Below are 24,796 nucleotides of genomic sequence, written 5' to 3' on the forward strand. Positions count from 1 at the left end.
TATATCAGTTTCATTACTCATGTTCTTGCAGGTTATGTGCAAAATGGGACTAATTGGAGAGGACCAGATATGGGTACCAGAGCCAGAGTCCGTGGTAAGTGTAACAAAGGAAAAAAAAAAATCCAAGTATTTATATTGCATCCCTTACTGATAATTAGAGATGAGCGAGCACTAGAGATGAGCGAGCACCAAAATGCTCGGGTGCTCGTTACTCAGGACGAAATTTTCGCGATGCTCGAGGGTTCGTTTCGAGTAACGAACCCCATTGAAGTCAATGGGCGACCCGAGCATTTTTGTATATCGCCGATGCTCGCTAAGGTTTCCATTTGTGGAAATCTGGGCAATTCAAGAAAGTGATGGGAACGACACAGCAACGGATAGGGCAGGCGAGGGGCTACATGTTGGGCTGCATCTCAAGTTCCCAGGTCCCACTATTAAGCCACAATAGCGGCAAGAGTGCCCCCCCCCCCCTCCCAACAACTTTTACTTCTGAAAAGCCCTCATTAGCAATGCATACCTTAGCTAAGCACCACACTACCTCCAACAAAGCACAATCACTGCCTGCATGACACTCCGCTGCCACTTCTCCTGGGTTACATGCTGCCCACCCCCCCCCCCCGCCCCGCATGACCCAGTGTCCACAGCACACACCAAAGTGTCCCTGCGCAGCCTTCAGCTGCCCTCATGCCACACCACCCTCATGTCTATTTATAAGTGCGTCTGCCATGAGGAGGAACAGCAGGCACACACTGCAGAGGGTTGGCATGGCTAGGCAGCGACCGTCTTTAAAAGGGGCAGGGCGATAGCCCACAATGCTGTACAGAAGCAATGAGAAATCCAATCCTGTGCCACCGCCATCAGGAGCTGCACACGTGGGCATAGCAATGGGGAACCTATGTGCCACACACTATTCATTCTGTCAAGGTGTCTGCATGCCCCAGTCAGACCGCGGTTTTTTATAAATAGTCACAGGCATGTACAACTCCGCAATGGGAATTCCGTGTGCACCCACAGCATGGGTGGCTCCCTGGAACCCACCGGCGGTACATAAATATATCCCATTGCATTGCCCATAACAGCTGAGGTAATGTCAGGTTTAATGCAGGTGGGCTTCGGCCCTCACTGCATGCCCCAGTCAGACTGGGGTTCTTTAGAAGTGGACACATGCAGTTACAACTCCGTGTGGACCGACAGCATGGGTGGGTGCCAGGAAGCCACCGGCGGTACATAAATATATCCCATTGCATTGCCCATCACAGCTGAGGTAATGTCATGTTTAATGCAGGTGGGCTTCGGCCCACACTGCATGCCCCAGTCAGACTGGGGTTCTTTAGAAGTGGACACATGCAGTTACAACTCCGTGTGGACCGACAGCATGGGTGGGTGCCAGGAAGCCACCGGCGGTACATAAATATATCCCATTGCAATGCCCTGCACAGCTGAGGTAACGTCAGATAAAATACAGGTGGGCTTCGGCCCACACTGCATGCCCCAGTCAGACCGGGGTTTTTAATACATAGACACAGGCACGTACATCTCCCTAATGGGAAGTCCATGTGGACCGACAGCATGGGTGGGTCCCAGGAAGCCACCGGCAGTACATAAATATATCCCATTACAGTGCCCAGCACAGCTGATGTAACGTCAGCTTTAATGCAGGTGGGCAAAACATTAATTGGATTACACTGTAGGCGAGGGCCCAAAAAAATTGGTGCACCAACAGTACTAATGTACCTCAGAAAAATTGCCCATGCCCAACCAAGAGGGCAGGTGAAACCATTAATCGCTTTGGTTAATGTGGCTTAATTTGTAACTAGGCCTGGAGGCAGCCCAGTTAAAATAAAAATTGGTTCAGGTGCAAGTTTCAACGCTTTAATGAGCATTGAAACGTATAAAAATTGTTTACAAAAATTATATGACTGAGCCTTGTGGGCCTAAGAAAAATTGCCCGTTCGGCGTGATTACGTGAGGTTTCAGGAGGAGGAGCAGGAGGAGGAGGATGAATAGAATACACAGATTGATGAAGCTAAAAGGTCCCCGTTTTTGATGGTGATGGAGAACGATGCTTCCATCCGCGTGTGCAGCCTACGTATTGTTTAGGTATCGCTGCTGTCCGCTGGTGGAGAACAGAAGTCTGGGGAAATCCAGGCTTTGTTCATCTTGATGAGTGTAAGCCTGTCGGCACTGTCGGTTGACAGGCGGGTACGCTTATCTGTGATGATTCCCCCAGCCGCACTAAACACCCTCTCTGACAAGACGCTAGCCGCAGGACAAGCAAGCACCTCCAGGGCATACAGCGCGAGTTCAGGCCACGTGTCCAGCTTCGACACCCAGTAGTTGTAGGGGGCAGAGGCGTCACGGAGGATGGTCGTGCGATCGCCTACGTACTCCCTCACCATCCTTTTACAGTGCTCCCGCCGACTCAGCCTTGACTGGGGAGCAGTGACACAGTCTTGCTGGGGAGCCAGAAAGCTGTCAAAGGCCTTAGAGAGTGTTCCCCTGCCTGTGCTGTACATGCTGCCTGATCTCCGCGCCTCCCCTGCTACCTGGCCCTCGCAACTGCGCCTTCGGCCACTAGCGCTGTCGGATGGGAATTTTACCATCAGTTTGTTCGCCAGGGTCCTGTGGTATAGCATCACTCTCGAACCCCTTTCCTCTTCGGGTATGAGAGTCGAAAGGTTCTCCTTATACCGTGGGTCGAGCAGTGTGTACACCCAGTAATCCGTAGTGGCCAGAATGCGTGTAACGCAAGGGTCACGAGAAAGGCATCCTAACATGAAGTCAGCCATGTGTGCCAGGGTACCTGTACGCAACACATGGCTGTCCTCACTAGCAAGTTCACTTTCAGGATCCTCCTCCTCCTCCTCCTACTCGGCCATACACTCTGAAAGGATGACAGGCAAGCAGCATGGGTACCCTCAGCAGTGGGCCAAGCTGTCTCTTCCCCCTCCTCCTCATGCTCCTCCTCCTCCTCCTCAACGCGCTGAGATATAGACAGGAGGGTGTTCTGACTATCCAGCGACATACTGTCTTCCCCCGCCTCCGTTTCCGAGCGCAAAGCGTCTGCCTTTATGCTTTGCAGGGAACTTCTCAAGAGGAATAGCAGAGGAATGGTGACGCTAATGATTGCAGCATCGCCGCTCACCATCTGGGTAGACTCCTCAAAGTTTCCAAGGACCTGGCAGATGTCTGCCTACCAGGCCCACTCTTCTGTAAAGAATTGAGGAGGCTGACTCCCACTGCGCCGCCCATGTTAGAGTTGGTATTCCACTATAGCTCTACTCTGCTCATAGAGCCTGGCCAACATGTGGAGCGTAGAGTTCCACCGTGTGGGCACGTCGCACAGCAGTCGGTGCACTGGCAGATTAAACCGGTGTTGCAGGGTGCGCAGGGTGGCAGCGTCCGTGTGGGACTTGCGGAAATGTGCGCAGAGCCGGCGCACTTTTCCGAGCAGGTCTGACAAGCGTGGGTAGCTTTTCAGAAAGCGCTGAACCACCAAATGAAAGATGTGGGCCAGGCATGGCACGTGCATGAGGCAGCCGAGCTGCAGAGCCGCCACCAGGTTACGGCCGTTGTCACACACGACCATGCCCGGTTGGAGGCTCAGCGGCGCAAGCCAGCGGTCAGTCTGCTCTGTCAGACCCTGCAGCAGTTCGTGGGCCGTGTGCCTCTTCTCTTCTAAGCTGAGTAATTTCAGCACGGCCTGCTGACGCTTGCCCACCGCTGTGCTGCCGTGCCGCGCGACACCGACTGCTGGCGACGTGCTGCTGCTGACACATCTTGATTGCGAGACAGAGGTTGCGTAGGAGGAGGCGGAGGAGGAGGAGGGTGGTTTAGTGGAGGAAGCATACACCACCGCAGATACCACCACCGAGCTGGGGCCCGCAATTCTGGGGGTGGGTAGGACGTGAGCGGTCCCAGGCTCTGACTCTGTCCCAGCCTCCACTAAATTCACCCAATGTGCCGTCAGGGAGATATAGTGGCCCTGCCCGCCTGTGCTTGTCCACGTGTCCGTTGTTAAGTGGACCTTGGCAGTAACCGCGTTGGTGAGGGCGTGTACAATGTTGCGGGAGACGTGGTCGTGCAGGGCTGGGATGGCACATCGGGAAAAGTAGTGGCGACTGGGAACTGAGTAGCGCGGGGCCGCCGCCGCCATCATACTTTTGAAAGACTCCGTTTCCACAACCCTATACGGCAGCATCTCCAGGCTGATAAATTTGGCTATGTGCACGTTTAACGCTTGAACGTGCGGGTGCGTGGCGGCGTACTTGCGCTTGCGCTCCAACACTTGCGCTAGTGACGGCTGGACGGTGCGCTGAGAGACATTGGTGGATGGGGCTGAGGACAGCGGAGGTGAGGGTGTGGGTGCAGGCCAGGAGACGGTAGTGCCTATGTCCTGAGAGGGGGGTTGGATCTCAGTGGCAGGTTGGGGCACAGGGGGAGAGGCAGCGGTGCAAACCGGAGGCGGTGAACGGCCTTCGTCCCACCTGGTCGGAGGCTTGGCCATCATATGTCCGCGCATGCTGGTGGTGGTGAGGCTGGTGGTGGTGGCTCCCCGGCTGATCTTGGTGCGACAAAGGTTGCATACCACTGTTCGTCGGTCGTCTGCACTCTCAGTGAAAAACTGCCAGACCTTTGAGCACCTCGGCCTCTGCAGGGTGGCATGGCGCGAGGGGGCGCTTTGGGAAACAGTTGGTGGATTATTCGGTCTGTCCCTGCCTCTACCCCTGGCCACCGCACTGCCTCTTCCAACCTGCCCTGCTGCTGCACTTGCCTCCCCCTCTGAAGACCTGTCCTCAGTAGGCGTAGCAAACCAGGTGGGGTCAGTCACCTCATCGTCCTGCTGCTCTTCCTCCGAATCCTCTGTGCGCTCCTCCCTCGGACTTACTCCAATTACTACTACCTGAGTGATAGACAACTGTGTCTCATCGTCATCGTCCTCCTCACCCACTGAAAGCTCTTGAGACAGTTGCCGGAAGTCCCCAGCCTCATCCCCCGGACCCCGGGAACTTTCCAAAGGTTGGGCATCGGTCACGACAAACTCCTCCAGTGGCAGAGGATTCGGAACCATTGCTGCCCATTCTGGACAGGGGCCCGAGAACAGTTCCTGGGAGTCTGCCTGCTCCTCAGAATGTGTCATTGTAATGGAGTGAGGAGGCTGGGAGGAAGGAGGAGCAGCAGCCAGAGGATTCAGAGTTGCAGCAGTGGACGGCGCAGAACTCTGGGTGGTCGATAGATTGCTGGATGCACTTTCTGCCATCCACGACAGGACCTGCTCATGCTGCTCATTTTCTAATAAAGGTCTACCGCGTGGACCCATTAATTGTGAGATGAATGTGGGGACGCCAGAAACGTGCCTCTCTCCTAATCCCGCAGCAGTCGGCTGCGATACACCTGGATCAGGAGCTCGGCCTGTGCCCACACCCTGACTTGGGCCTCCGCGTCCTCGCCAGCGTCCACGTCCTCTAGGCCTACCCCTACCCCTCAGCATGGTGTATTACCAGTAGTGCAGAAACAGAACGCTGTAATTAAATGTGCCGCTTATTGGCCTGTGGTTGGAGGCTGACTTCGCTTACGGAACGCACAGCAGAGCCAGGAAAGAATTTTGCACAAGCCTGCTGTAACACTTAGCTGGCTGCGTATTAATTAGGACTACTACCCCCAGCACAGACGCAGTACACTGAGGACGGTCATAGGCAGCCCAAATAGAAAGTTTTTTCCAAATTTTTTTGGAAAAGCCCACTGTCTATATAGACAATATATCTCTTTCACTGTCCCTGCCTCACCACTACTGGCCCTATACTATGTAAAATTACTGCAGACTGTTTCCCTCTGGACAGGATGACAGTGGTGATGTAATGGGCAACGCAGAACCAGGAAAGAATTTTGCGCAAGCCTGCTGTAACACTTAGCTGGCTGTGTATTAATTAGGACTACTACCCCCAGCAGAGACGCAGTACACTCAGGACGGTCACAGGCAGCCCAAATAGAATGTTTTTTCCCAAATTTCTTTTGAAAAGCCCACTGCCTATATAGACAGTATATGTCTTTCACCTTTTTCAATGTCCCTGCCTCAGCACTACTGGCCCTATACTATGTATAATTACTGCAGACTGTTTCCCTCTGGACAGGATGACAGCGGTGATGTAACGGGTAACGCAGAGCCAGGAAAGAATTTTGCGCAAGCCTGCTGTAACACTTAGCTGGCTGCGTATTAATTAGGACTACTACCCCCAGCAGAGACGCAGTACACTCAGGACGGTCACAGGCAGCCCAAATAGAATGTTTTTTCCCAAATTTTTTTGGAAAAGCCCACTGCCTATATAGACAGTATATCTCTTTCACTGTCCCTGCCTCAGCACTACTGGCCCTGGACTATGTAAAATTACTGCAGACTGTTTCCCTCTGGACAGGATGACAGCGGGATGTAACGGCCAACGCAGAGCCAGGAAAGACTTTTGCGCAAGCCTGCTGTAACACTTAGCTGGCTGCGTATTAATTAGGACTACTACCCCCAGCAGAGACACAGTACACTCAGGACGGTCACAGGCAGCGCAAATAGAATGTTTTTTCCCAAATTTCTTTTGAAAAGCCCACTGCCTATATAGACAGTATACATCTTTCACCTTTTTCACTGTCCCTGCCTCAGCACTACTGGCCCTATACTATGTAAAATTACTGCAGACTGTTTCCCTCTGGACAGGATGACAGCGGTGATGTAACGGGCAACGCAGAGCCAGGAAAGAATTTTGCACAAGCCTGCTGTAACACTCAGTTGGCTGCGTATTAATTAGGACTACTACCCCCAGCAGAGACGCAGTACACTCAGGACGGTCACAGGCAGCCCAAATAGAATGTTTTTTCCCAAATTTCTTTTGAAAAGCCCACTGCCTATATAGACAGTCTACGTCTTTCACCTTTTTCACTGTCCCTGCATCAGCACTACTGGCCCTATACTATGTAAAATTACTGCAGACTGTTTCCCTCTGGACAGGATGACAGCGGTGATGTAACGGGCAACGCAGAGCCAGGAAAGAATTTTGCACAGGCCTGCTGTAACACTTAGCTGGCTGCGTATTAATTAGGACTACTACCCCCAGCAGAGACGCAGTACACTCAGGACGGTCACAGGCAGCCCAAATAGAATGTTTTTTCCAAAATTTCTTTTGAAAAGCCCACTGCCTATATAGACAGTATATCTCTTTCACTGTCCCTGCCTCACCACTACTGGCCCTGGACTATGTAAAATTACTGCAGACTGTTTCCCTCTGGACAGGATGACAGCGGTGATGTAACGGCCAACGCAGAGCCAGGAAAGAATTTTGCGCAAGCCTGCTGTAACACTTAGCTGGCTGCATATTAATTAGGACTACTACCCCCAGCAGAGACGCAGTACACTCAGGACGGTCACAGGCAGCCCAAATAGAATGTTTTTTCCCAAATTTCTTTTGAAAAGCCCACTGCCTATATAGACAGTCTACGTCTTTCACCTTTTTCACTGTCCCTGCATCAGCACTACTGGCCCTATACTATGTAAAATTACTGCAGACTGTTTCCCTCTGGACAGGATGACAGCGGTGATGTAACGGCCAACGCAGAGCCAGGAAAGAATTTTGCACAGGCCTGCTGTAACACTTAGCTGGCTGCGTATTAATTAGGACTACTACCCCCAGCAGAGACGCAGTACACTCAGGACGGTCACAGGCAGCCCAAATAGAATGTTTTTTCCAAAATTTCTTTTGAAAAGCCCACTGCCTATATAGACAGTATATCTCTTTCACTGTCCCTGCCTCACCACTACTGGCCCTGGACTATGTAAAATTACTGCAGACTGTTTCCCTCTGGACAGGATGACAGCGGTGATGTAACGGCCAACGCAGAGCCAGGAAAGAATTTTACGCAAGCCTGCTGTAACACTTAGCTGGCTGCATATTAATTAGGACTACTACCCCCAGCAGAGATGCAGTACACTCAGGACGGTCACAGGCAGCCCAAATAGAATGTTTTTTCCCAAATTTCTTTTGAAAAGCCCACTGCCTATATAGACAGTCTACGTCTTTCACCTTTTTCACTGTCCCTGCCTCAGCACTACTGGCCCTATACTATGTAAAATTACTACAGACTGTTTCCCTCTGGACAGGATGATAGCGGTGATGTAACGGCCAACGCAGAGCCAGGAAAGAATTTTGCGCAAGCCTGCTGTAACACTTAGCTGGCTGCGTATTAATTAGGTCTACTACCCCCAGCAGAGACGCAGTACACTCAGGACGGTCACAGGCAGCCCAAATAGAATGTTTTTTCCCAAATTTTTTTGGAAAAGCCCACTGCCTATATAGACAGTATACGTCTTTCACCTTTTTCACTGTCCCTGCCTCAGCACTACTGGCCCTATACTATGTAAAATTACTGCAGACTGTTTCCCTCTGGACAGGATGACAGCGGTGATTTAACGGCTAACGCAGAGCCAGGAAAGAATTTTGCGCAAGCCTGCTGTAACACTTAGCTGGCTGCGTATTAATTAGGACTACTACCCCCAGCAGAGACACAGTACACTCAGGACGGTCACAGGCAGCCCAAATAGAATGTTTTTTCCCAAATTTTTTTGGAAAAGCCCACTGCCTATATAGACAGTATATGTCTTTCACCTTTTTCACTGTCCCTGCCTCAGCACTACTGGCCCTATACTATGTAAAATTACTGCAGACTGAGGACGCAATGCTCTGCACGGCCAATATACAAAAAAAAAATGTGCAACACTGCAAAAAGCAGCCTCAACAGTACTGCACACGGTCAGATGTGGCCCTAAGAAGGACCGTTGGGGTTCTTGAAGCCTAAAATAACTCCTAACACTCTCCCTATAGCAACTCCAGCAAAACAGCACTTTCCCTGAACTATGTCAGAATGCATCTCTGGCGAGCCTCGGGAGGGGCCGATTTATATACTCGGGTGACACCTGATCTCGCCAGCCACTCACTGCAGGGGGGTGCTATAGGGCTTGAACGTCACAGGGGGAAGTTGTAATGCCTTCCCTGTCTTTTTATTGGCCAGAAAAGCGCGCTAACGTCCCAGAGATGAAAGTGAAAGTAACTCGAACATCGCATGGTGCTCGCCTCTAGTAACGAGCATCTCGAACACGCTAATACTCGAACGAGTATCAAGCTCGGATGAGTACGTTCGCTCATCTCTACTGATAATGGATGGATAGATGAGCAGCCTATTCTCATCACAATATGCTCCGTCTGAATATTTCTAACAATTCTAAAGAGTATTCCTACCTACAAACAGCTCTTACAATAAGTACACGGCGGTCATTTGTCTTTATTGGATATAGCATAAATCTGTAGACAGATTCTCATTGTAGGAAACGGCTCAACAGGAAAATGTATAAAACTACATTTTACACATCTTTTATGTTGCAGAGAGTGTTAAATTAATGCTACAACAGAATAGAAACACTACATTTATGCTTTTAGTATCATTGATTTGGTTATATATCCTTTCCCTTTTACTTGATCCAGTACAATATTCTGGGAAATATACTATTTCACAGGGGCAGAAGTCTACTTCTTGTGGTAAAGCCCTTCACCACCCACCCACCCCTATTGCTCCGCCCCGTCCCCCACCCACTCCCATTGCAAACCGCTTGGAGGGGAGGAAAGAAGCAGAGAGTCGGTTAATGGGAGGGACAGTGCATACCCAGCCCATATACACAGGTCTGAATAAGCCCTCAAGAGTGAAGAGTAAAGATTACTTTACTCTTCAAAGTACAGTTACAAAGTCATTGGATGACATGATTACATGACTGCATCCAATGGGCATCCTGTATGACATGTTACTTGTGGACCTATTGTTCATGGAACAATCGATGTTTACATGCTGCAATGCTCTATCAGTGAACAATTATTCTTATTTTCCTATAGGCAATCATTTAGACAATCAATGAGTGTTTGATCACTAATCATTCTATTGCTTCACCTATTTACATTTATTTATTTTTTTTAAATCAATTTTTATTGAAATTTTCACAATAAAAGACAAAAGAGAATTTTACAGTGTACCGTACATATGTAGAACTGTAGACAAGGATAAACATATGCATTAACAATCTGCTATATCTAGACATTACCGCTGGGCATGTACAGTATCTTTGGGTTAAGAAAGAGAAAGAGGGGATCATCAGGTCTCAACCGTGGCCAGTATTGTGAGTAATTATTGCAAGGACCTGTTCAAACAGAACATACTGTGGAAGACAAAAGGGGGGGAATGGGAAGGGTTAAGAGAGGATGGGTGATGGAGGGGAAACGAGGGAGGGTGAGGGGAGAGTGAGCTCCCGTGAGGGGGGAAGGTATTTCCAACGCTGGGGCTCTCACCAGCTGCGCCCCCAATGACGTTCCCGATGTCAGCTTCATTCTAAGCCAGTAATGGAGGAGGAGGGAGAGGAAGGGTTAAGCGCAAGGACCCTCTGGAGCCAGTAGGGCTAAGATAGAACTGACTGCTGCATGTCGCCGGCACTGGGAGACCCTCCGACCACGTCGCTCCTAATAGCTCGCCTTGGGCTCCAAATTTTTAGAAAATTATCATCGGTCCCCTTAGACCAACTGGAGAGCTCTTCCAAGTTCGCCAAAAGATCCGCTCTGTCCCTCCAGAGAGTCAGAGTAGGAGCATCTTGCTGCTTCCACATCAGAGGGATCAGGGCTTTCGCTGTATCGAGCAAAAGGGCAATCAGTTTGTGTTTACGAGGGTGAAAGGCAGGGGATGGCCTCCACAGAACAACTCACCTATTTACATTTAGCGATTATTATGTACACTTATACTCTCATATGACCAATTATCTGCTCTTGTGTACTGTATATTCAAATTGCAAAAAGTGAAATGAATGCTTTTCAGAATGTTAAAATAGTCCCATTCTGTATGGGCCAGCAGATGGCTGTGACAAGGCCAGTAGATCAGATAGCAGATAGCATTTTAGAGTTGAGCCAATAGACTGTATTGTGTCATCTGTTATTAGCAATTCTACAGGGTGATTCTCTCACTAGGAAACCAAAACATTCCTCACTAACTTAGCAATTTCTGTCTGCTTCCCTATTAAAAGTGACATGGATGAAGATCATGGAGTAGATTTATGAAAACTGCCTAAAAGAAAAACTGTCTTTGGTGCTTATAGTAACTAATCACAGAGCCGCTTTCATTCTTCAAGAGCACTATAGGTATACTCATAATAACGCTGTTGGATTACTCCCAGAGTAACCCAAGACATCATAAAGTGAATCATGCGACCTGCTGGAGCACAGGGCGCTCATGGTCCAACAGATACAATGATGAACATATCGAGCACCAGCAGCCATATCACATATCATGTGACTAGACGGTTGAAACAGATGTAACCAATTATTGTAAATTATTCAGCCATTAATAGCAACAAGCTGAACATTAAGCCTCTTCCACACGGGAGACAAATTGTGCGATTTTCTCGCAATGCGACAGTGCTACAAATGGCAAGTATGTGAAGCCAATGCTTTCCAACAGGGTTCTTTCACATGATTGATGTTTTGCGGCATGCTCTATACAGCCATAATTTGCGATCTTTTGTAGCCCATGTTTCCCTTCAGATCCTTCCTTTCTATTGCATAGCATCGTACGAAAATGCCGTTTTTATGCGGTGCGATGCAACTTTTTTAGTAGGATATCCTACTGTAAAATCCCAAAAATAAGCCCTAGCTGCCTAAAAAAAAAAAAGAAATACACCACCTAAAAGGCGCTGTCTGACTCCGGCTCACAACTCCCGAAGCTGTGCGGCACTTGATTGAAGTTTTCTCTTTTCTGGCATAGCTTACTGGTCAGGATTTTGACAAACTCCACCACCAGAAAGTTTTGCTTCTGATTTGCTGAGTGCCACGGCATTCAGTCAAACAGAGCCAGCGCTCAATGAACCAATCACAGCCATTCAATAGAGGCGGGGTTTTTCAAAATCCTGACCAGGAAGCTATGCCGTAGAACTTTAATCAAGTGCCGGACAGCGCCTCTTAGGTGATGTATTTCTAATTTTTAAATTTTTTTTTAGCCAGCTAGGGCTTAATTTTGGGGTAAGGCTTATATTTCAAGCACTTCACCCTGAAAATTCTCGCATGTGGTGCTACAACGTTGCGCGACTTTGTAGCACCACGTGCGACTTTGTAGCAACACAAAATCGCAATATCAGCGTGAGAAAGTGCAGTGATATCGCACAGAACACAGATACGATAGTGCTGCGATATTCACACGGTGATATCTCGGTGTCTGTGTAGAAGTGATCTTAATGTTCACTTGTTAAATTGAAAAATCTGCAGTGGGCCAACTAAATACTTTAACTTCTCCATGCTTCCATCATCAGTCTACACGTGCTTCTAAATAATCATCTCACAGGAAAATGGCTCCAGACTGGTACATCTCTGCGGATCCTGCATCCATTTCCATGCTGTACCACTGTCTGTGCAGGATAAATTGGACCAAAGCTGTGGAGCTGGTTGCCACCATTTTAATGCTCTGCTTTCAACTCTGCTTTTAGGCCTCATGTCCACGGCCATGGAGGACTCTGCTAGCGGAATATCGCAGCGGAATCTGCCACGGCGCCCCCAAAACCCCCATACTAACTTCCCGGATTCGCCGCACTATTTCCGTCACTCAAGTTGGTGCACATGTGCAGCACAGCGCGTGTTGCGCCGGCAGTGCGGGATGACACGACGGTGGTGGGCGGGGATGCATAATCACGCGATACTTCCAGTGTGCTACAATGGAAGTAAAGTGTGATGGACGGCTTCCTTACAAGGGGAGCCGGACGCGCGTATTCCCACAGCAATTAGAGCATGCCGCGGTTTCTTTCACGCTGCGGCATTCCACAGTGGAATTCCACAGCATGAAAATTGAGCTTTTAGGTTCAATATAACCTAATAGCTGCGAAATAAATCCTGCCGTGGGCATTTGCCCTTAGATAGAGCATAGCGAGCACACACACATTATACTCTGCAAAGTATGCTCTGGTACTGATAAAAACATATGCTCCTTAGATGCTTCTGGCAATAATGAGCAGACAGAGCATGTTTTCTGCACTCTGAGCATTTTAGAGTAAAATAGTGAATACAACTTATGCGGAATGTGAACAGGTTTGTGATTGGCTGCTATGGGCAACTAAGACAGTTTTTTGTGTAAGGTCGTTTCATAAATCTCTTACATCTATCGAACCATCACACCTCTCAGCAACGTAGACTGTACCCATGATGTCGAAATGAAACCACCAAACAGGGATTTAACTTGGTATGCCACAAACGTACTCATTGGAAAATCATCTGTTTTTTTTTTTTGTGAAAACTGGCGAAAGGGGTTGATTTAAACAATGACAAAGGGCATTTTGGAATAAGTATGGTGAAGGAAGTGCACCAACAAAATCCTATATTCACAAATCGTTGAAACGATTTGAGACAACCAGAAGTGTCTTGACTCTACATGCAGGAGGCCAGAAGATGTCTTACGGCACGTGGAGACTGCCATCGCCAAAAAATCCTTAAGTTGATTTTGGGTCATTCCGTGTCAGTTCAACCAACGCTCCCGGTCGACCATCTCAGATTTCAATGAAACTTTGCACAAAGATAGACCCTGACCCTAAACTAAGATAGCCAGAATATTAGGCTTCAAAGTGCTTTGGTTCACGAGCTACAGGTCTTAATCTAGGGGGTTGTCATGTGATTACAGCGCGCAACCTGAAAAAAGTGGCGATTTCAATCCATTGCCAAGCCAGTTCCAATGACTCTAGAGCAATGAAACGTCACACACTAGGAGAACTTTTGGTGCTGAATCCAGCTAAGCTCCTCAGACTGCCACTCTTATCATCATTCTGCCATCATTGCATGTCAAAGTAGCTGAAAAATTCTATCGCGCAAAATAAAACTCATATTTTAAGCAGTAATAACTTATAATCAATGCAATCCAACTCAGCTATGAATTTATCAATGTGTACTCCATAGAAATGGTTCTCATTATTCACATTATGGACCCAAAAGGATGCATAGCTCTTAAGATACAATGAGTCAAAAATGGCAAAAAACACTTTTTTGCTAATTTTTCCCTTTTTCAAAGGCGAAAATCGGAATGTACTCCATTTTTATTTTTTTTCATTTTTGTTCTATTTGGAAGAGAATTTTTTGCTCTACAAGATTCGATGTTTTTCATTTTGTTCCCAGACCTTCTAGATGGGAAAATATCAATGCCTGTGAAGGTCCTATGCACTCGCGGAGGTCAAATAATAAAATAAGTGTAAGTTTTGCATGGATGTATAATTAGTTTAGAAATCATGAGAAGGTAAATTATTTTTGGAATGAGACAACTTTTTGTGCTCAAGAAACTTATGTGATCAAAAATTGCATGGCGAGTTCAGGTGAGCCACAAGCTTTGGCCTAAGATGGTCAGAATATCATTGAGTGTTGCATAATGATTGTGGTATATTACAGTGATCACTGGGCTTATTTAGCACTCTATCCATATTGGATACTAAGATTATCTAAGGCTAGCATATGTGTAATAAATAACTAGTTATGGATAGAGTGCTAAATAAGCCCAGTGATCACTGTAATATACCACAATCATAATGCAACACTCAATGATATTCTGACCATCTTAAGCCAAAGCTTGTGGCTCACCTGAACTCGCCATGCAATTTTTGATCACATAACTAGTTATTTATTACACAAATGCTAGTCTTAGATAATCTTAATATCCAATATGGATAGAGTGCTAAATAAGCCCAGTGATCACTGTAATATACCACAATCATTATGCAACACTCAATGATATTCTGACCATCTTAGGCCAAAGCTTGTGGCTCACCTGAACTCGCCATGCAATTTTTGATCACATAAGTTTCTTGAGCACAAAAAGTTGTCTCATTCCAAAAATAATTTACCTTCTCATGATTTCTAAACTAATTATACATCCATGCAAAACTTACACTTATTTTATTATTTGACCTCCGCGAGTGCATAGGACCTTCACAGGCATTGATATTTTCCCATCTAGAAGGTCTGGGAACAAAATGAAAAACATCGAATCTTGTAGAGCAAAAAATTCTCTTCCAAATAGAACAAAAATGAAAAAAAATAAAAAATGGAGTACATTCCGATTTTCTCCTTTGAAAAAGGGAAAAATTAGCAAAAAAGTGTTTTTTGCCATTTTTGACTCATTGTATCTTAAGAGCTATGCATCCTTTTGGGTCCATAATGTGAATAATGAGAAACATTTCTATGGAGTACACATTGATAAATTCATAGCTGAGTTGGATTGCATTGATTATAAGTTATTACTGCTTAAAATATGAGTTTTATTTTGCGCAATAGAATTTTTCAGCTACTTTGACATGCAATGGTGGCAGAATGATGATAAGAGTGGCAGTCTGAGTAGCTTAGCTGGATTCAGCACCAAAAGTTCTCCTAGTGTGTGAAGTTTCATTGCTCTAGAGTCATTGGAACTGGCTTGGCAATGGATTGAAATCGCCACTTTTTTCAGGTTGCGCGCTGTAATCACATGACAACCCCCTAGATTAAGACCTGTAGCTCGTGAACCAAAGCACTTTGAAGCCTAATATTCTGGCTATCTTAGTTTAGGGTCAGGGTCTATCTTTGTGCAAAGTTTCATTGAAATCTGAGATGGTCGACCGGGAGCGTTGGTTGAACTGACACGGAATGACCCTTTTGGCAAGAAGCTGGCTTTCCTTATTCCATGTTCCAAATAGCTGCTAAAAACTACACTTAGATGGTATGTCCATAGTTCAAGAGTTGCTTGAAGAAATGTATAAGATATTGTTTATAGATCCAGCATTGGGTAGGGGTACATCTGAGGTTGGTGCCATTACTAAAGTCGCATTAGCAGATGTTTTTGCCAGCTAGAGAGGACTGTTTTCAGCATATGCTCTAGGCAGACCTTGTTTTGTAACATAACAGGTAAATACATATCAGTGTTAGAGATGAGTCAACGTACTCGTCCGAGCTTGATGCTCGCTCGAGTATTAGGGTACTCGAGATGCTCGATACTTGAGGCGAGCACCACTCAGTACTTGAGTCAATTCCATTTCCTTCCCTGCATGTTTTGCGCCATTTTCTGGCCAATAGACATGCAGGGAAGGCATTACAACTTTCTCCCGTGACGTTCCAGCCCTATCCCACCGCCCTGTAGTGAGTGGCTGGCAAGATCAAGTGACCGCCGAGTATATAAGGCAGTCCCGCCTGCTGCTCGCCTCAGACACACGCTAGCAGAGATTAGGGAGGTGCTGCTGGTGCTATAGGGAGAGTGTTGGCGTCTTCAAGAACCCCAACGGTCCTTCTTAGGGCCACATCTGACCGTGTGCATTACTGTTGTGGCTGCTGGGAGCAGTTTTGCACAATTTCTTTTTTTCATCTTGGGCTATGCAGACTATTGCATTGTCACTCTGCAGCCAATTATACAGAGTATAGGGGCAGTACTGTTCAGGCAGGGACAGTGGTAGTGTCAACACTGTCAACAAGTACCCCAATGGTCCTTCTTAGGGCTACCTCTGACCGTGTGCATTACTGTTGTGGCAGCTGGGAGCAGTTTTGCACTTTTTTTTTTCATCTTGGGCTCTGCAGACTATTGCGTTCTCAGTCTGCAGCCAATTATACAGAGTATAGGGGCAGTACTGGTCAGGCAGGGACAGTGGTAGTGTAGAATCCTGTCAACAAATACCCCCAAAAAGCTCCTCCTTAGGTCTACCTGTGAGCGTGTGCATTACTGTTGTAGTTGCTCACTATTAGCCAGCTAGGCCTTTCTGCAGCACAGCGTATAATTTTTTCGGCCTACAGTGTGCATTACATAACCATTGTGACCCTCCAAGTGCAGGCCAATAATTGCCTAATTTTTTCCACCGCTCTGTGCGTGCCGTCAACCTCACGCACAGCGTGCGGCGACAGCCCCTGATAGAGGGAAAGACATATACACGCTATCTAGGCTGCTGGTTTTTTTTAAAAAAACTGAAAAAACACTCCTCCTTAGGGCTACCTGTGAGCGTATGCATTACTGTTGTAATGGCTCACTATTAGCCAGCTAGGCCTTTCTGCAGCCCAGCGCATGATTTTTTCGGCCTGCAGTGTGCGTAACATAACCGCTGTGACCCTCCAAGTGCAGGCCAATAATTGCCTAATTTTTTCCACCGCTCTGTGCGTCCCGTCAACTTCACGCACAGCGTGCGGCGACAGCCCCTGATAGAGGGGAAGACATATACACGCTATCTAGGCTGCTGGTTTAAAAAAAAAAAAAAACCTGAAAAAACACTCCTCCTTAGGGCTACCTGTGAGCGTGTGCATTACTGTTGTAGTGGCTCACTATTAGCCAGCTAGGCCTTTCTGCAGCCCAGCGTATAATTTTTACGGCCTTACAGTATGCGTTACATAACCACTGTGACCCTCTAAGTGCAGGCCAATAATTGCCTAATTTTTTCCACCGCTCTGTGCGTCCCGTCAACCTCACGCACAGCGTGCGGCGACAGCCCCTGATAGAGGGAAAGACATATACACGCTATCTAGGCTGCTGGTTTTTTTTAAAAAAACTGAAAAAACACTCCTCCTTAGGGCTACCTGTGAGCGTATGCATTACTGTTGTAATGGCTCACTATTAGCCAGCTAGGCCTTTCTGCAGCCCAGCGCATGATTTTTTCGGCCTGCAGTGTGCGTAACATAACCGCTGTGACCCTCCAAGTGCAGGCCAATAATTGCCTAATTTTTTACACCGCTCTGTGCATCCTATCAACTTCACGCACAGTGTACGGCCACAGCCGCTGATAGAGGGAAAGAAATATACACGCTCTATTCGTAATACACCATGCTGAGGGGTAGGGGTAGGCCTAGAGGACGTGGCCATGGACACGGGCGAGGACGCGGAGGTCCAAGTGAGGGTGTGGGCACAGGCCGAGTTCCTGGTTCAGATGAATTGCAGCCGGCTGATGCGGGATTAGGAGAGAGGCAAGTTTCTGGGGTCCCCAGCTTCATATCACAATTTTTGGGTCCACGTGGTAGAGCTTTATTACAAAATGAGCCGTGTGAGCAGGTCCTGTCGTGGATGGCAGAAAAGGCATCCAGCAATGTATCGACCACCCAGTCTTCTACGCCGTCCACTGCTGCAACTCTGAATCCTCTTGCTGCTGCTCCTCATTCCTCCCAGCCTTCTCACTTCATGAAAATGACACATTCTGAGAAGCAGACAGACTCCCAGGAACTGTTCTCGGGCCCCTGCCTTGATTGGGAAAAAATGGTTCCTCTCCCACCTGAGGAGTTTGTCGTGACCGATGCCCAACCTTTGGAAAGTCCCTGGGGTCCGGGTGATGAGGTTGGGGACTTTCGACAACTGTCTCAAGAGCTTTGGGTGAGGAGGTTGATAATGATGAGACACAGTTGTCTATCTGCGAGATAGTAGTAAAGGCAGTAAGTCCGAGGGAGAAGCGCACAGAGGATTCGGAGGAAGAGTCGCTGGATGATGAGGTGACTGACCCCACCAGGTTCGCTAAGCCAACTGAGGAGAGGTCTTCAGAGGGGGGGGGGGGCAGGTGCAGCAGCAGGGCAGGTTTGAAGAGGCAGTGGGGTGGCCAGGGGTAGAGGCAGGGCCAGAGTGAAGACTCCCCCAACTGTTTCCCAAAGCACCCCGCCACGCTAAGCCACTGTGCAGAGGCCTAGGTGTTTAAAGGTGTGGATGTTTTTCAGTGAGAGCGCGGACGACCAACGAACAGTGGTGTGCAACCTGTGTCGCGCCAAGATCAGCTGGGGAGCCACCAGTACCAGCCTCACCACCACCAGCATGCGCAGGCATATGATGGCCAAGCACCCCACAAGGTGGGACGAAAGCCGTTCACCGCCTCCGGGTCACACCACTGCCTCTCCCCCTGTGCCCCAACCTGTCACTCAGATCCAACCCCCCTCTCAGGACACAGGCACGAGCGCCTCGCGGCCTGCACCCACACCCTCACCTCCGCTGTCCTCGGCCCCATCCAGCAATGTCTCTCAACGCAGCATCCAGCTGTCACTAGCGCAAGTGCAAATACGCCGCCACGCACCCGCACCCTCAAGCATTAAACGTGCACATTGCCAAATTGATCAGCCTGGAGATGCTGCCGTACAGGCTTGTGGAAACGGAGGCTTTCAAAAACATGATGGCGTCGGCGGTCCCGCGCTACTTGGTCCCCAGTCGCTACTATTTTTCCCGGTGTGCCGTCCCAGCCCTACACCAGCACGTCTCCCGCAACATCAATCGTGCCCTCACCAACGCGGTTACTGGGAAGGTCCACTTAACCATGGACACGTGGACAAGTACTAGCGGGCAGGGCCACTATATCTCCCTGACGGCACAGTGGGTGAATTTGATGGAGGCTGGGACCGAGGCAGAGCCTGGGACCACACACGTCCTACCTACACCCAGAATAGCGGGTCCTTCCTTGGTTCTGGTATCTGTGGCGGTCTATGCCACCTCCTCTAAACCCTCCCCTCCTCCTCCTCCTCCTCCTCCAACAATGAAAACATTCCTGGTAAATGCTTTCGCTTTGGTCCGTCTTGCACCGGTCCAAGAATTTCACCTCTAGGGGAACAATACGAATGCCCCCGGCCTTCCCTCTTAATCATGGCCCCAGTTCCGAAAACCAACAGAATAGAAGTGGGGTCCTATTCCATTATTCCTAGCTGAAGCATTCAGCCAACCACCGGTATAAGGAGAACCTTTCCACTCTCATTCCCGAAGAGGAAAGGGGTTCGAGAGTGATGCAATACCACAGGGCCCTGGTGGACAAACTGATGGTAAACTTCCCATCTGACAGCGTTAGCGGCAGAAGGCGGAGTTCCGAGGGCCAAGTAGCAGGGGAGGCGCAGAAATCAGGCAGCATGTTCAGCGCAGCAGGGGAACACTCTCCAAGGCCTTTGCCAGCTTTATGGCTTCCCAGCAAGACTCCGTCACCACTCCCCAGTCAAGGCTGAGTCGGAGGGAGCACTGTAAAAAGATGGTGAGGAAGTACGCAGCCGATCGTACCACCGTCCTCCGTGATGCCTCTGCTCCATACAACTATTGGGTGTCAAAGCTGGACACGTGGCACGAACTTGCGCTGTATGCCCTGGAGGTGCTGGCTTGCCCTGCCGCTAGTGTCTTGTCAGAGAGGGTGTTTAGTGCAGCTGGGGGAATCATCACGGACAAGCGTACCCGCCTGTCAACTGACAGTGCCGACATGCTTACATTCATAAAGATGAACAAAGCCTGGATTTCCCCAGACTTCTCTTCTCCACCGGTGGAGAGCAGCGGAAACTAAAGATTCTTTTAGCTGCAACCGCAGATAAAACACTCTTCTCTGTCCCCGGTAAAACGGGACATTTAGCTTTGTCAATCTGTCTCTGACATTAGTCCTCCTCCTGCTACTTGTCCTACAGAAACAACATGTCATGGCGCTGAATGGCCAATTTTTCTGTGGCCCAAAAGGCTCATCCACATCTATCAATTTTTTTAACAAAGTTTCAAAAGTATTGAGACTGTACATTAACCAATTTTTTCGACAGGGCTGCCACCAGGCTCTGTTACAAATTAAGCAACAGTGAGCTATATCTTTAAAAAAAATGTTTATGGGTTTCACCTGCCCTCTCGATTGATAAATTTTGCAGAGGTACACTTGTACTCTTGGTACACTAATTTTTGGGGCCCATGCCTACACTCTTATCCAACTAATTTTTCCGGTATCCCAATGTTTCAGAGGTTGGCCTATACTATTACTACAGAAATTTTACTGGGGTCTGCCTGCCTATACTTCTGCTACAAGAAAATTACAGGGGTCTTCCTATACTGCTGCCACAAGGATGTTACTGGGGTATGCCTATACTGCTGCCACGTTAATTTTACAGGGGTTTGCCTATACTGCTGCCACAAGGATGTTACTGGGGTCTGCCAATACTGCTGCCACGTTAATGTTACAGGGGTCTGCCTATACTTCTGCTACAGAAATGTTTCTAGGATCTGCCTATACTGTTACTACAGAAATGTTACTCGGCTCTGTCTTTACCGTTACCACAGAAATGTTAGTGGGTCTGTATATACTTCCGCCACGTTAATGTTACTGGGGTCTGCGTATGCTTCTGCTACAAAAATGGTACTGGGGTCTGCCTATGCTTCTGCTACATAAATGTTACAGGGGTCTGCTTATACTGCGGCGACAGACATGTTACTGGATTGAAGAAAGAATATAGATAGGGAACAGCACTTCCGGTATAAGTCCAAAAATGCACTTACAGGCTTTCAAAGGTGCACGTTCCAAAGCAAAAGTCCGGACCCTATTTCTAGACATGTTACTGGAGTCTGCCTTTACTTCTAAAGAAATGGTACTGGGGTCTGCCTATACTGCTGCAACAAAAATGTTACAGGGGTCTGCATATACTGCTGCTACACAAATGTTACAGGGGTCTGCCATTACTGCTGCTACATAAATGTTACAGGGGTCTGCCTATACTTCTGCTAATGACGTGTTACTGGGGTCTGTCTATACTGTTACTACAGAAATGTTACTGGGGTCTCCCTAGACTTCTGCCACATAACTGTTACTGGGTTCAGCTTATACCTTTGCTACAAGAATATTACAGGGGTCTGTGTATACTATGGGTGCACTAAGTCTTCCCATCACGGTGTTCTACCTATCTGGCCCCAAAAAAACCCGACTGACTAGGGCATGGATTGTCGGCCGAGGCCAACATGTATTTCCTCTCACGTAACCTCAGCTATCCGGGGCACTTCAATGGGATTTCTTTATGTACCATCTGTGTGTTCCTGCTAGCCACCCATGCTGTGGGTGCACACAGACTTGCCATAGCGGAGTTGTACCTGCCTTTCACTTTAATAAAAAACACGAATGTCTAGGGCATGGCCTGTGGGCCGCAGACAACATGTATTTCCTCTCACGTAACCTCAGCTATGAAAATAGACATGAGGGTGGTGTAGCTATGAGGCCAGCATGCGGCATGAGGGCAGCTGAAGGCTGCGCAGGGACACTTTTGTGTGCGCTGCGGACGCAGGGTCGTGCGCGCGCGCGCGGGGGTTGGGGGGGGGGGGGGGGTTGGTCAGCATGTAACCCAGGAAAAGAGGCAGCGGTGTGTCCCGCAGGCAGTGATTGTGCTTGGTTGGAGGTAGAGTGGTGCTTAGCTAAGGTGTGCCTTGCTAATGACGGTTTGTCCGAAGTAAAAATTGTTGTGGGGGAAGGGGGGGTACTCTTGCCACTATTGTGGCTTAATAGTGAGACCTGGGAACCTGAGATGCAGCCCTGCATGTTGCCCATCGCCTGCCCTATCTGTATCTGTGTCGCTTCCATCACTCTCGTAGGTTTTGCAGATTTGCACAAATGAAAACCTTAGCGAGCATCGGTGATATACAAAAATGCTCGAGTAGCCCATTGACTTAGATGGGGTTCATTACTCGAAACGAACCCTCGAGCATTGTGGAAAGCTCGACTCGAGCAACGAGCACCCGAGCATTTTGGTGCTTGCTCATTTCTAATCAGTGTACATAGGTAACCAAGTTATTTAGCAATGTTTGGTTTCCCTAGCAAGAGAACTACCCTTTATATAGCAGTAATAATTGGATAACAAATTAGAAAAGCATAATGGTTAACACGATATTTTGTCATCTTCTATGGCTAAACCACATTTCATACTAATCCTCAAACACCTACTGTATGTAATCTCTTGAAATTGATTTAACAAACAACCTTCTAATTGTATTTCTCTAATCTAGGATGTTCCAGCTCTGCCAATCACAGCAACATTTTTGGAAAGAAGTTTGCCTTCTAGTCAAGGTTTTCTGAGATTCATTGGTTACACAGCATTCTGTGCAACGGCTGCGGCAGGAATTATAGCCATCAAGAAGGGTTATCTGAGCTTTAATTGTGATTTTCTCATGAATCGAAGATGTTGACTCTTCTAGAAATGCTTATTTAGTCTGTCATGTCGATCTCAGCTACAGCTGGCAGACAAGAAGCATAGCTCTAGAATTTGGTATTAGTGATCTTAAAGGGCCACTGTGGTGAAAACACATGTTTCACTTGCCTTCCCCCATCACATAACACTCAGGAGGGTCTTCTACATTTATTGCAGATTACATGATCATCTGAGATAAAATAGGTCAGGAGTTTTGTATAGAAAGGAATAACTAATCTACTGTATTTTCCGGCATATAAGACGACTTGGCGTATAAGACGACCCCCCAAGTGTCGACTTATACGCCGGGAATACGGCGTAGAGGAAAAAAAAGAATACTCACCTCACGTGACCTTCTGAAGATGTTATTGAATGGCTGTGATTGGCTAATGCAGTGCCAGCTTTCATTGGCTGACGATGCCTGAGTTAGCCAATCAGAGCATTAGCTTTCTGAAGGCGGGGATTTCAAGTCCCGCATCCAGGAAGCAATGCTCTGTCGGCAAGGAGGAGGCAGCGACAGCCTGCAGCAGCGCCACAGAACGCTGCGGGAGGTGAGTATTGTTTTTTTCTCTACAGCTTATACCCGGCGTGTAAGACAACCCCCAACTTTGGAGAAGATTCTCCGGGGTTAAAAGGTCGTCTTATACGCCGGTATTTACGGTAGGTAATACTGGCTGGCTTAAAGACCTTTCACAGTGAAAAGAATTTGTCTGCAAGGACATTTCTGCTTCACAACCCTATAGTGGTTGAATTCTGTATCTGTGAAAATCCTCCAGTCTTTACTTCAAAATCACAAGATTGAATTCCACATCGGAAAAATTTCTGGTGAGGAATTAAGGACGTCTTGCAGAACAGTTCTTGTTGAAATTTAATATACAGGAGATATAATTTCGCACCTACAGTCTGTGGAGGAGAATGCAAGAAATTTCACAATACGTTCTGCCGAACGCATTGAATAGTTAAAAACGCAACAAAATCTGCACTAGTTGACAAAATATGCATCTGTGCACTGCGTCCTGCAGACAATTTCATCTTGTGTGAAAGGTCCCTTATACACTATATGGACATATATGGCGTGGGTAAAATAAAAAGCTGCTCATTTTGTAATAACTACTCATTCATCCGATCGAGCACTTGTGGGGGGAACTGGAGCGACGGGTACGACACCGCCACCCACGCCCATCTTCACAACATTCTCTTCTCACAGCCTTGTATGAGGATTGGGCTATTCCTTGCCCAGACTTACAGAGAACTTGCGGAAAATATGCCTTGACGTGTTACCGCTGTAATACAAGCAAAAGGAGGGCCGACACGTTACTAAATAGAATAGCAAAGCACTTTTTCTGAAAACCATGCAGTGTCCAAATACTTCTGTTCATATAGTATATATACTAGGGGATAATTATATAATGACGAAATAAAATCACCACAGTAGCCCTTTAACATAGAGTACTGAAGTGATCTCAGGTTTAAAAAATACTGGATTGAAATAAAAATGTTTTCACTACTGTGATCTTGTGTTTTACTTTATTGTCCCCTTGGAAAAAAAAACAGAACCTCACATAATCCTAATTTTACAATTTTTAAATTCAGGCAAAGCTGCAACAATGTGCAACAAGACCGCAGAGTGAGTAGAGTTTTAACGAAACCGATGAAAGTGTAAACTGTTCAAAGAAAGAAATAATCATGCACTGCGCAATTTTACCACTGACATTTTTAAGTTTCTTCATGAAGTTTCACCTAACGAATGAACAGATATGTCATCTTTTTATCTCCTCCAGCCTATTAAGGCTAATTTCACATGGGTGAGTGCAATATCGGGCTGTGAAACTCGGTCT

At 47.5% G+C, this 24,796-nt stretch overlaps 1 protein-coding gene across 2 annotated transcripts in view; it reads left to right on the forward strand.

Moving 5' to 3' along the window:
* LOC136625622 (amine oxidase [flavin-containing] B-like) overlaps positions 1 to 24,467 on the forward strand; it is a 103,616-nt gene extending 79,149 nt beyond the window's left edge. For both annotated transcript variants that reach the window (XM_066599976.1, XM_066599977.1), the window contains 2 exons: positions 32 to 94; positions 22,777 to 24,467. In XM_066599976.1, coding sequence (XP_066456073.1) covers positions 32 to 94; positions 22,777 to 22,956 — 243 coding nt within the window. In that variant the 3' untranslated portion in view covers positions 22,957 to 24,467. The remainder of the gene's footprint in view (positions 1 to 31; positions 95 to 22,776) is intronic.
* The last annotated feature ends 329 nt before the right edge of the window (positions 24,468 to 24,796 follow it).

Source organism: Eleutherodactylus coqui, chromosome 4, assembly GCF_035609145.1.
Source record: "Eleutherodactylus coqui strain aEleCoq1 chromosome 4, aEleCoq1.hap1, whole genome shotgun sequence".
NCBI lineage: Eukaryota > Metazoa > Chordata > Amphibia > Anura > Eleutherodactylidae > Eleutherodactylus > Eleutherodactylus coqui.